This window comes from Hydractinia symbiolongicarpus, chromosome 4 (genome assembly GCF_029227915.1).
Source record: "Hydractinia symbiolongicarpus strain clone_291-10 chromosome 4, HSymV2.1, whole genome shotgun sequence".
NCBI classification, from domain to species: domain Eukaryota; kingdom Metazoa; phylum Cnidaria; class Hydrozoa; order Anthoathecata; family Hydractiniidae; genus Hydractinia; species Hydractinia symbiolongicarpus.
Genome location: NC_079878.1, coordinates 14,815,271 through 14,828,507, shown reverse-complemented (window position 1 = coordinate 14,828,507; position 13,237 = coordinate 14,815,271). Strand labels below are relative to the sequence as shown.

Genomic DNA, 13,237 nt, shown 5'->3' with positions numbered 1-13,237 from the left:
TTTGCGAAGCATCACAATGTACAATGAAGGGTTTATTATAATCTGGAAAGGCTATTACTTTTTCTGCGTGATATCCCTCCTCACTGATAATGCGCCCAAGATATTTCACTTTACGCTGAAAGAAATTACACTTTGAAGCTTTAATCTTGATACCTTTTTCTTGCAGTCGTAACAATACGGTCTTGACATTTTTCAAGTGTTCTTCAAATGTTTTTCCATAGCACAAGATGTCATCTAAATAGACTGAACAAATTGGGTCACGGAGCCCAGATAAACATTCGTTCATATATCTCTGAAATACAGGCGGCGCATTTGTTAAGCCAAAAGGCATTCTCAACCATTCATATAATGCCCAAGGGGTCGCAAAAGCGGTCAAGTGGCGCGAAGATTCGTCGATGAATCCTTGGTGGTAGGCTTTTGCCATGTCCAGTGTTGTAAACCACGATTGCCCGCCCAAACCGTCCAAGATATCCTGTACGCGGGGAATGGGTTGCTTATCAGGAATAGTTTTTCTGTTTAGATCGCGATAATCAATGCAGAGGCGCAAACTTCCGTCTTTTTTTCGCACGCACACTATAGGGCTGCAGTATGAAGAATATGATTTTTTAATCCAGCCATTCAGCAAGAGATTATCCACATAGTCCTTTACTTCTGAGTAAAGGTTTCAAGGTATCAATCGATATGGTTTACTTACAGGGGTCTCATCCTTCAGTCTTATGTTCAATTTAAAATCATCGATTCTCCCAATATCGCTTTCCGATCTCGAAAATACTGTGTTTACTTCACGTAACATTGCTTCTACGCGATCCTTTTGGGCCTGCGGCAGATGCGATAGATTCACGTCTGGGAGCCAATTATCGGAAGTCTTAGTTAATACAGAATGGGTTTTGATTTTAGTCGTCCCAGGGGTCTTTTGATCGGGTGGTAGTGGTATAGCTGCCGAAAAGGACTTTATGGTACCAATAACGGTGCCCTTTCGAAGAATGATGTCTCGACTAGTTGGGTTTTCGATGTAGATTGACACAATTGGCGATTTTCCGCGTTTTAGTCTCAACAATGTTTCTCGAATCTTTATTTCTTCGTCAAAGTCACCGTTTTCCATGGGCTTTAACAAAACACTTCTTTCCTTTTCATCCACCATAAGACTAGTTTTGCATGACACTGCAATCCGATGCCTAGCAGGAATTACCGTGCGATTCCTAACTTTGAAGTTTTCCAAAAAGTCTTCTGAATCCTTGTTGTCCTGGATAATCTTAATCATTGACTGTACATTGCATTCATTCAAGCTCGGTAGAACATCTGTCAGTAGAGATGATACATCTAACTCTGGAAAATTTAAAACGATATGTTCAATTATGTTAAATCCGATTACGGGTTGTTCGATTGGTCCCGGGGTCACGAGAAATGGTACAGTAAATACAATAGCGTCTGAAACGCGAAACGACAAGGGCGCGACCCCACAAATAGCAACTTCAGTGTTGTTCGCGGCTTTGAGCGATAAGTTTTTTTGTTCCACATCGGCGAATTCAGAAATTGGTGTTGGCTCTATGCCAGGGGCATGCGTGGAAAGCCAGATGCGGTCAACCAAACTAATCATAGACCCGGTGTCCCACAATGCTTCGCATGTCCGGTCATTTAACCGGCAGTTTATGATCGGTTTGCGTCCAATAAGCTTTATTAATCTCGAATTAAACTTTGACGGCAATGTCTGGTTATCAGCAACAGTAAAGTTTTTAAACTTTTTATCGCGCTCCAAATTAGTAAAATCCTCGATTGCGGAACAAATGTTTTTATGAGAAGTATCCTTATTTTGGCATTTTCGCGAACAATAAAAAACATTAGATTTGCATTTCGAACAACGATACAATTTTAAACTATGTACATTACATATCCGACATTTTCTATTTACAGGAGAGGGCTTTTTTTGAAGCACTCCTTGCCTCTCGGGAGCTCTTGTCAGTTTTTTTGAAGAAGATCACACTCAGATTGGCGGTGGTCCAGGGACCCACAACAAAAACAATGATGACAGGGGCCGTGCGAATTACGCTGCATGCATTCCTTACATCGTGCAGAGCGAGAGGCTTTGGGCCTATACTGGTTTGAATTTGGTTGCCACTTTCTTGAGAATGCCAAATCTCTCAGTTGGGGGTTTATCTCCTCAATTTCCTTGTGCAAATTCAAATTATTTAAGGTAGGGTTTCGTTGTTCCCCAGCAATCTCATTAATTTTCACAGTTTTATTATATGGTTTTAGCTTATCAATATGCTCGGTTTTATCTGAAACAACTTGATTCAATTTTTGTAAAATATCTTCATCCGAAACAAAGTTTTCAATCTGAATAAGGGCAGGTTCTTTGAGAAAAGCCTTCATTTGAATCCTTACGTTGTCAGACCGTAATCCAGAAATAAAAGCATGTAAGAATTTTTTTTCCACTAACTGCTCATCATAGGGGCAATCTTCCTCCTGAGACACAAGAATGATTTTTTGTCGTAAACTGAGAAGTCTGATTGCAAACTCTTGGGGTGTTTCTGTAATAGTTTGGCAAGCATTTGTCATTTCGGTAAAGAGTGTAGTTGCGTTTTTTTCGAGAAAATGGCTTCTGAGTATTTTAAGTAGTGGTTTTATTCCCAACCCGGACCTCGACTCTAGGTAGGATCTCAATGGGTTATCTGGGTTGATCGATTTTATCTTGGCTGCCAGGATATCCCTTTCACTATATCCTTGGTCTAACCCATTTTTTATTTGGAAAGCCAAACTTTGGTAGGTTAGTTTGTCCTTTTGACCTGGACTGCCAATTGATCCGTTGATTTTGAATTCTCTGATTTTCGAATTTGACAAAAGTTGGGGCTGGTTCCATGATGTGACAAAAGTTTTAGATGGGTGCTCTAATGGTTTGAAAACATCATCAGGTTGAATCAAGGTATCACATGGATAATTGTTCCTTGGGGGTGAAAAAGGATTGTGTGGATTATACAACGATTTCTCCAGGGTGGCACCATGACTAGGAGTCGAACTTTTGAGAGTAAAGGTACGAAAGGGATCCTGTGGTACACCTTTAGTTGTGTCCATGTGGCCACTTGAGAAGGTTTCCCTACTTAGTCTGACTGGTTTTAGAATACGGCTGATAGACTCATGCAAATCTTCAAACAGGCTCATTCCGTGGTCATTCAAATTTTCTACCGTTTCCGAGTTTAGATATCTGAGGATAGTTCGTAAATAGAATGTTTTACCTTGTTTTCTTCTATCCAATCCCAGTCTTATCATAACTGACTCAAGGTCTTTTTCCTCCAAAAAAATTCCAAATACTTCTGATACCATTTTTTCTTCTCCATCCTCAATTTGCACAGCATCTTCAAATGTTACGAATTCCTGTGGAGCAGCAGCCATACTACATCAAGCCAATCCAGCCATCACTTAGTAATCTTCTGTTCTGTCGACACCCTCTTCTTCTTAATCCTCACACAGGGCACCAAATGTTAGAGGGTGTGTCCATATAAAAGACTACTTTCTTGTCATCTATACTTTCTTAGCACACATTTCTTTGTTACAACCAACCAACCTGCACTGCCTACTGTGCCTCTACTTATAGGTTTCCTTACTTGGGCCTAGCCTCCCTGATGTGAGCTCAATTAGGCACAGTATACTAAAATGCACTTGATAGGAACTGGGGAAAGCTGGGTACCAGACTCAACTGGTGTAGACTTAACCCAAAACAAAATGGTATCCAGCTACAAGAAAGAGGAACAAGGTTTTACAACTAATATATCTCACACATGCAATTGCTTTTTGATAATTTTAGAACAAAATATTGTGTTGCTTAAGCTCCAAACTGTCGTGCTTTGATGGTTTGAGAACATCTTGTTTTGATAATTTTAGAACAAAAAACGATGTTGTTTAAGCTCCTACAATTGCGTTTTGTTTTGGAGAAATGAACTTTGATGTTTTTATTTTTTAGTGAAGTGTGTGATGTGATGTATTTTGTAGATATTATATTGTGCTTTGCAAATTTTATGTTTAGTAGATAAATTTAATATGCAAAAGAGAAGAAATGGCTTGCGAATGTTGATTTGTGGTCCGTTAATTCGAATGCCAAACCAGTTTTACCAGTGAAATAATTTTGGTTATAATAATGTCTTTGTATTAATTAGCAATAACATGGCACAAGCTGAACTAAATTACAACAAAAAAAATGTTATTATTGTTGGTGGTGGCTTATCTGGATGCTTACAGGCACTTTATTGGTCCAAGAAGGGTTACAAAGTTAACATTTATGAATCAAGACCTGACCCAAGATCCCAAAAGTATTATTCTCGATGGCGTAGCATGAATCTTACCTTGTCAGAAAGAGGTTTGTTACCCCTCCGCTTGGTTGATGCAGAAGATGGACTTGAGGAATTTGGGATACGACTTTATGGTCGTGTTTTGCACTCACTGGATGGAGAATTAAAGAAACGGAAATATGGTAACCCCAACCATTTTATCTTATCTGTTACCCGACAACAACTAAATCAGCATTTGATAAATCTAGCAGATAATGACCCTAATGTTAATTTCCATTTTGAAGACAAACTTATAGATGCTGATTTTAACAAGGGATCGGCAGTCTTTAAAAATATTGATGGTACCCATACTGAAACATGCAGACTCTTTATCGGTAGTGATGGAACCTATTCAAAAGTGCGAGAGCTACTAATGAAACAAATAAGGATGAATTATTGGCAGGTAAGATTTCACGATCAGTATTAGGATTTCAGTCATTTTGGAAAACTGGTAGATATTTATAATCTTTCAAATAAATTTTGGCTAATGATTTTTGCTGACAATTCCATAACTTTCAGTAGGAACTTCTTAGATGTTTCAGCCTAAAATTCCAAATAAAAAAAGTAAATTTCATAACGCGCAAGTACCTTGCAAAGCACCATTGTCTGTTAAAGTTCAGAAGCATTTATCTGTTGGAATCAATTTTTTTTCTTACTGCATGACTTGGGATAGTTGGGTAATAAAACAGTTTATGGTATTTTATCAGTTTTCTATTTTTAGGATTAAAATTTTACAAATCCTTTGAACACTTTTTAATTTTATTTTTGCATATTTGCACACTTTTAAAAAATAAACAGCTGCCAAGTTAATGGTAAATGATAAAATACAAATAGATGTAGTGGTTTAGATATAAAATCCAACTATGAGGGTTTATTGAAAACATGTGTACCCCAATTGGTATTTGGAGTAGTGGTTGGGGTAGCTAATTTTAATATTCAAAGCATATATTTTGTAAAGATATATTATATATATTCAATTTTACTCCAAAACAATAGCTCTTAGATTGTTTAACATAGTGAATTTAGCGCCAATTGGTAAAAAGAAGTTTCGCTTTTACCTTTAGTTTAGTCCAGATGCCTATGCAAAACTGAGCTGCTTTGTGAAGTTCATCACTTAGGCAGGGTTTAAACTTCATTCGCCATAATCGAACGAATATATAAGCGAATATTTATTTCTAGCATACTATGTAATTTTCTCTCAGTATTTGTCGCATTGGTTGGAATAAGTTCAACTACCATGGCGAATAGGAATTTATCAACCAATCAAATTTCGTAATACAATTCAAAAGGAGTTTTGAATTTCAAAATGAAAACAAAGTTGATGAAAAGTTAAACTTTTTGTGTGCAAAATTTAATGTAAACATTGCATATCTTATTATTGAGTACTAGCTGGCCCCTAATCCATTAGTAAATAAGCTTAGACATGTCTCTGAACCACCTTCAATAAATTTAACATTCAACAATTCTTAGCTTAGCTTGATTGGTAAAAAACAGAAAACGCGGAATCGTTTAACTTGGTTTCCAACGCCTATTCTCTCATACAATAAACGAAAAACAAAAACCCTGAGGAAAATCTAAAGAAGCGCAGAAATTAAAGATTAAAAATTATTATGTTTATGTTAATAATAACTTCTTCATTAACCATCAAATACTCATACCTGTATATTGTATATCTTCTTCCATTGTTATATCTTCTTTTTACAAAAAATGATTTTCTTGTTTAAATGCTGTCTTTACTGTGTTCAGAAAAATAATCAGACAAATGCCTGTGAAGCCTCTTGGCTTGATAAACTATAAAATGCACTTATCTATATATTTATATTGCAACTTCGTGAGTCATAATGTATTTAAAATAAAAAATCATAGTGGATTACAGGGTACTTCCTTCATGTAAATACCACAAACCTCAAACATCGGTCTTTTTTCCGACAAATAGGTTGGGTGTTAATGTTTTGTGGAATTGCATTAAAAACCTTTTTAATGTCTGATAAGAGATAATATTTAAGAATGCTGAAATGTGCTAAATAGAGTAAAGTAACTAACTGATGGTACCAAACTAAAAATAATTGTCTTATTTGTTACATGTAGTTTTTTTGTGTTAGTGCATTACATTCTTTCATTCGTAACGAATAGATTTTTTGTATTCTTTTTATTCAAACAACTACGACGAATGACTGTGAACCCACCTTTACCAAAAGATGGCCAATATTGTGTACTGTGCGGTTCCTAGGATGGTTGCCACATGCCTCCTTTTAAGGTTATTAACATTTGAAATTGGCTAGCCTTGTTTCAATGCTATTTCGGTCATTATAACCAGAAGATTTGTTGTGAGAACATTGCATTTTTTCAAGTTGTTTTTACATGTCAAATTATCAGTAATAAAAACCATCCAGTCCAAATATTATGGAACGATTTCCATCTGTAAAACTGGTCAGCAGCAGAGGAGAGCACTTAATTATCTGGTCTGTAGAATAAATCTACCCCAGGCACTGTTCCAAACAGTACCTCAATTGGGGTAACCAATGTTTTCAACCAACCCAAACTATGAGGCCAATGTGGCTGCAAAAGAATTAACATTGGTTTATATTTTTGGACTGATTTGTTTTGAAGAAAAATTTCCCCCTTAACCCTATTCGTTCCGGGGTTTTTCGAACATACTATTGGATTCCGCTCCCCCTCCCCCCCCCTCAATAACTTTTCATAGGATTGCTCAAATTGAATCAAACTTGGCACACTTATAGTACGTCATAAAAGTTTTGAAGTTTCTGAAAGCTAAATAAAAATTTTTTAGCATATCTTCCGGTTTTTACATGGATCGGATAAAAAATTGCCTGAAAATCCGTTTTTTTTTTATTTTCGGGTAAAATCCGACAAAATCGGGAAATCGGATTAGTCACGTGTCAAAATTATTCAAAATGATTTTTCTTGATGAAACAAAGTTGTGTTGCAAGTTTCAAGTTCTAAGGATAATCCTAACAGGAGTTATTATATTTTCCCCATTATAAGGATTTCATAGAGATTTTAGGGGTAGTTTCGAGTAATGGCCAATATCAAAGCTTCTGAAAGGAATGGGACCTAAACATTTAGCGTGCAGTTGTCTAATAGATAAATGTTGAAACTCAGTAAGTATCATAGCCATATAAGAAAGCAATCAGGAGTTATTGGACCGGATAGGGTTAAAGAATAAAAGATTTTAAACACAGTTATTCCTCTTATACTATTTTCATTGTGTCAGCCAGCCAGCTATATCTTACTTTTAAAACGAGGTTATCACATTAGCAATGCTTAAATAGTAAAAATATTCTTACATGTTTTAAGAAGACAGTTAAGAAACTTACAAGATTATTTAACATTATTTTTTATTTCCTTGATGTACACAATATATTCAATAAATAACTGATCCAAAAATGTATGCAATAAAGTATTCAGTTCCTTAAACCATGTGTTTTTAGCATGAAACTTTTTGTAATTTTTTTTAAAATATTTTTTTGTCCAACACATAGTTGCAAAATTTGATTAAAGTTACAGCACAATGTTAAAGCTCACTCTGAAATTCCTTACACCAAAGTAGCAGTCCCTGTTCAGTACATGTGTGTAGTAAATAAATATTGTTATGAATACTGTTTTTTTATTTATCTTTGGCTGCATGGAAGTGTGAAAAAGTTTAAAAACAAACCCAAAAACGATTTCGTGACTTGCCTTAACAACATTGTCATAAATGCTGCTCATAATATATTATTATTATTATATATTATTATTATTATTATTATTATTATTATAAAAATAGTTACACTCCGACTACCTCAGTGACCAAAAGCTAATTTATATCAAATGCTACATACCAAGCTTAAATGGTGCCATATTGTGTTACAAATCTGTACCATTGCACTAAGCCTAAATGGACTACAATCTTGCTAGCAGAATGCCACAACATGCAGGTTTTCAGTGGTTACAAAGAGGCTGTCTCTTTTTTTGTATTTTTGGCATATACGCTGCAGTAGTAGTTTTGCAGATTGCAATGGAAGCAAATGCACTAAAAATATTGATGTGCGTATGGGTGGTCTTGCAAAGGATAAATTTACTTTTATGGCCTTTCATCTCTTTCAGTTATGCATACCAGATGGATATAAACAACTTGAAATGCCTCCAACTGCAAATGGAGAATTTGCCATGGATCCACATTATTTACACATATGGCCCAGAAGCACATTTATGTTGGTGGCACTTCCAAACAAAAATAAAACTTTTACGATGACTTGGTTCATGTCTTTTCAAAAATTTAATGAGTTGAAAACAGATGAAGATATCATCAAATTTTTTCAGAAATACTTTCCAGATGCGTTTCCTCTGTTTCATGAAAGATCTTTGGTAAACCAAGTGCAATCCTATCCTACAAACAAGCTGATCACCATCAAGTGCTCACCTTACCACCATTCAGATAAAGTTGTCATTTCAGGTGATGCTGCCCATGCAATGTGTCCATTTTATGGACAAGGTGTTAATTGTGCTTTTGAGGATTGCATGATTCTTCATCAAATTTTGGATCAAAATAATATGGATATTGAGAAATCACTTGCAGAGTACTCAGACACAAGGCAGCCTGACGCAGAAGCTATTGTTGATCTAACACTGTATAATTACACTGAACTTCGGTTATTAGTCAATTCTAAGAGTTTTATTTTTCACCAAAAAGTTGATTTATTTTTGCACTGGCTCATGCCACAGAAATGGATCCCTCTATATATCATGACACAGTTTACAAACATTGGTTATGCTGAAGTTGTACAAAGAAGTAAATTTCAAAACCGTATTATCAGTGTGATTGAATGTGTTGCAGGTGTTAGCTTTCTAGGTATTATAAGTTCTATTGGATTTGCACTGTATAAATATTCCAAAAATTAAAATTATTTTCCTCCTTTTCATAAATTTTTTGTGCAAACTTTCTGACCAGGTGAACACAAACTACTTTTGTGTGTCCTAAACCGGTAGTTTTGAAACTTTTTAGTAGTAATGTTTTTTTCTAAATGACTCAAAGTTGGAAAAGCTAACACCTGTATTAACAGGTGTTATATGTTACATACAGTAGTTTTTTTAGAGCTTAAGACAATTTTTTTTCCTTGATTTATTCGATTTGGCTTTTGCATAGCATATGCTGCAGTTGCTGGACAATTTTTCTTTTGTTTAACTATTTTAAGTCTTCTTTTTGCTATGCTTGTTTTTCATTTTTTGACCTTTTGTTGAAGTAATTATAATGGAATAAAGCAGATAGTTTGGACAAAATATAAACTGTTGTTTTTGCTCCTGCATATTGCTATGTTTAAATCCTATATGAATTATTATAGTCTATAGATATGTATCTCTTAGGATATCTAAGCATAAAAAATAAATAAGTAGCTCAAAAAGTTAGTGGTTGGGTGTAAAAGTTGAGAATTGATTTTTTAGTAATGTTTCTTTTCTTTATTTTTATTATGTAAAATTTTTTCTTACTTTTTTTTATTTTTATAGTTATTTTTTCTTGTAAAACAATTTTTTTTAAATAATTAGTTTGTTTTAGGTCTCTTAACGTTTGTGACTTTTATTTTGCATCAAATTTTACCAGTTTTATTTAGGTGAAAGCCTGCTACCAGCCTGTGTTTGAATTTGATACTATCATACTCTTGTTCCAATATATATAAGAATTTTGCATTTAGAAGAAGAAGATATACCTTTAGACACCAGGAAATACTTTAAAATCCATAAATTTAATTTATGCCAAAATTAATTTCGGCAACTTTTTTGCAGTTTTCAAATTTGCTAAAAATCAGTGAATTTTTGTTTTTTAGTACTTCAGGTTTTTTATTAAAATGCTTTGATTTTAGTATTTATGACAAATAAGTTTGTTTATTATTTAAAACAGTATGATATTGAGAAAAAAACAACTTTCACAACTTTTTGTATACTGTTTTGTTATTTGTTGCATTTTTGTCAAATGTCTTTGAACTGAAAATTTCTACCAACCAATATATTCAAAAATCTTTAATTTCCTTTGAATAGTTTCTATCATGAATGAACCAAAGGCAAGTACTTCAAAAAAACGTGTTCTGGTCGTTGGTGGTGGTTTGGTTGGGTCTTTGCAAGCTTTGTATCTTGCCAAGCGTCAATTTAAAGTAGATGTTTATGAACACAGACCTGATCCCCGAAGTCAAAAATATGTAAAAGGGCGTAGTATTAATCTGGCATTATCAGTTCGTGGCCGAGCAGCATTAAAAGCTGTTGGGGCTGAAGATCACGTTGTCAAGAAAGGTATACCTATGTATGCCCGTATGATTCATGGATACAATGGAAAAAGAATGCCTATTCCCTACGGAAAAGAAGACCAATATATTTTGTCTATTGATCGCAGAGAGTTGAACGAACATTTGATTGGATTGGTTGACGAGAATAAGAATGTAAATTATCATTTTTGTGATAAATTTATTGCAGCTAATTTCGAAAAAGGGGAGGTAACGTTTGAAAGTAAAGATGGTAGGCATATTGAACAAGCAGACCTTATTGTTGGATGCGATGGTGCATTTTCCGGTATACGACGACAGTTAATGAAAACAGCTAGGATGGATTATTCACAAGTATGATAATTTCCTCTTTCTTATTTGACACTTAATTTAAGGATTACTGTTACCTTGCTATTTTTTAAGAAAAACTCAAGAAAAGTTGTAGGGCAAAAGAAAAGAGAATTTTCTTGTATTTACCACAAAAACACTTTCCTTGTAAAATATTCTGGATTTGATATAAAAGTAAACCCTAGCTAATGAACTCCCAAGCAACATTTCCAGAATTTAAACAGTTTGAAGTCGAAACATGTAAATAACTTTGTTATAGAATTCATTGAAGTACTCTGTCAGTCACGGAAGAAAATTATACCCAGAATAACACCCCTTTTTTGCAAATTTGAAATAGTGAATAAAATGTCTAAAATTATTCCAAAGCTGGTATAATACGAAACTTATCTCCTTTTTATCATTCGACTTTGTGCCACAGCCATCAAAGCTATGGCCTTTCATTTCCTTTACTTTAAATAAAAATGCTATGCTTGAAGACATATAACTGCTGAGAAAGTTCTCAAAAAATGATAAAAAACATTTCATTTTCCAATGCATAGCGTTCTTTCAACTTGTTAAATAAGCTGGCAATGTACAACTTTTTTAACTGCTTCAAAGCAGGTATCAACTTAAGAAGTTTTTTGACGACTTTGAGAATCATGTGATCTTTAAACTAATTTATCTTCAAAAAAAATGAAATTTAGATGTAAATAATAGCCAAAAATATATCCTGCCAAAATATTTGTTCAGCTAAAATATGTCCTGCTAAAAGTTCTGTATGCTAAAAGTTTTATTCTGAAAGGCACAAAAATCTTTTTGATTTTAAGAATGTTTTAAAATACCAGAGTTTGATTTGCATATACGCTCTGTCATAACTGATTCCTACTTTGATCCTTAGTTTTACGTTTATACCAAAAATGTACTTTCACACTCATGTAGGAATATATACCACATGGCTACAAGGAAATACAAATGCTGCCTAATGCAATGGGTGATTTTGCAATGGAGGTTAATTACCTACACATCTGGCCTCGCAATACCTTTATGATGATTGCCTTGCCCAACCAAAACAAAACTTTCACCTGTACTTTGTTTATGCCTTATCATATATTTGATGACATCAAGACAGACGAAGAGATCTTACGGTTCTTTGAAAGAGAATTCCCCGATTCTATACCACTGATTGGAAAGAAACAGATTATACAGGAATACAACACGAACCCTGTGGGAGATCTTATTTCTATCAAATGTTCTCCATACCACTACTTAGATAAGGTGGTTATATTAGGTGATGCAGCACATGCAATGGTACCGTTCTATGGTCAAGGGATGAACTGTGGCTTTGAAGATTGTTTGGTTTTGGATGAAATGCTTGACAAGTTTGGATCTAATATGAACCATGCCTTAGCAGAGTACTCAACATTTCGAAATCCTGACGCCGAAGCCATCATTGATTTGGCTATGTATAATTATATGGAAATGCGAGCTCATGTTAATTCACCATTGTTTGTTTTAAGAAAGAGATTTGATAACTTTCTCCATTGGCTGGTGCCTAACTATTGGGTGCCATTATACACCATGACCACCTTTTCACGCATTAGGTATCATGAAGTTGTTGAGAGAAGTAAAAGGCAGGACAAGATAGTAAACTGCCTGTTAGTATCGTCAGGTGCTATTTTTATAATCTGTGGAACTGTTTTTTTATATAAGATTATGCGAAAGGATACTCCACAGACGTCATACTTTAATGCATTCACAGAATATGCAACAGATTCTATTACTTATGTATACAATATCCTACCTGACCTCAAATCAAAAATTTATTAACTTTTTGTGACATTTGGTGGTATAATAAACTTTGTTAGAGAAATACTAGTAAAAAATAAGCAGCATAAGTTTTTTCTAAAAAATATATCACACTTTAATTCACGAAGTGCATGAGAATTAGGTTGTGTCTGATCGGAAAAAATTAATTCCTCACTAAACCTAGCTACTTCTTTGCTTTTCCCAGGCCTCAGTTTGTAATAAAATTCTGTCAGTGTTTACTTGCAAAAAGGTATGTAGGTCTATGTGTTCAGATCATTGTAGTGAAATATTAGTTCCTTTTGCATTACAAAATTCTTAAATTTCTTTTTTTTTCCACAAAAAAAGGAGTGCAGAATTTATGTGTTTTAAAGGAGAAAGATTTTGTACTAAATATGTATAAAAACTTAAAAAAAAAAATTGCAATTATCTTTTTAGATTGTTTGAACTCTTATTGCTTTGTTATTTACCTTGTTCACTTGTTTTTTTTAATATTCAATGTAATTTGAAACCAAAAGTATTTTTGTCCGTGAGTCG

The 13,237-nt window shown here is 34.2% G+C and overlaps 2 protein-coding genes across 2 annotated transcripts; both read left to right on the top strand.

The window, feature by feature from the left end:
- The first annotated feature begins 3,993 nt into the window (after positions 1-3,993).
- LOC130641520 (kynurenine 3-monooxygenase-like) lies at positions 3,994-9,882 on the top strand. Its single transcript, XM_057448345.1, has 2 exons — positions 3,994-4,722; positions 8,427-9,882. Exons 1-2 carry the CDS (start codon positions 4,156-4,158, stop codon positions 9,219-9,221), a joined length of 1,362 nt encoding a protein of 453 aa, XP_057304328.1. The 5' UTR covers positions 3,994-4,155; the 3' UTR covers positions 9,222-9,882.
- A 154-nt stretch (positions 9,883-10,036) lies between these two features.
- On the top strand, positions 10,037-13,148 carry LOC130641519 (kynurenine 3-monooxygenase-like). Its single transcript, XM_057448344.1, has 2 exons — positions 10,037-10,924; positions 11,837-13,148. Exons 1-2 carry the CDS (start codon positions 10,361-10,363, stop codon positions 12,722-12,724), a joined length of 1,452 nt encoding a protein of 483 aa, XP_057304327.1. The 5' UTR covers positions 10,037-10,360; the 3' UTR covers positions 12,725-13,148.
- Positions 13,149-13,237: the final 89 nt, after the last annotated feature.

Coding starts and splice junctions, on each gene's coding strand:
- LOC130641520 (XM_057448345.1), top strand. CDS start 4,156: ATGGCACAAGCTGAACTAAATTACAACAAAAAAAATGTTATTATTGTT. Junction 4,723..8,426: donor TAAGGATGAATTATTGGCAG/GTAAGATTTCAC, acceptor CATCTCTTTCAG/TTATGCATACCAGATGGATA.
- LOC130641519 (XM_057448344.1), top strand. CDS start 10,361: ATGAATGAACCAAAGGCAAGTACTTCAAAAAAACGTGTTCTGGTCGTT. Junction 10,925..11,836: donor CTAGGATGGATTATTCACAA/GTATGATAATTT, acceptor ACACTCATGTAG/GAATATATACCACATGGCTA.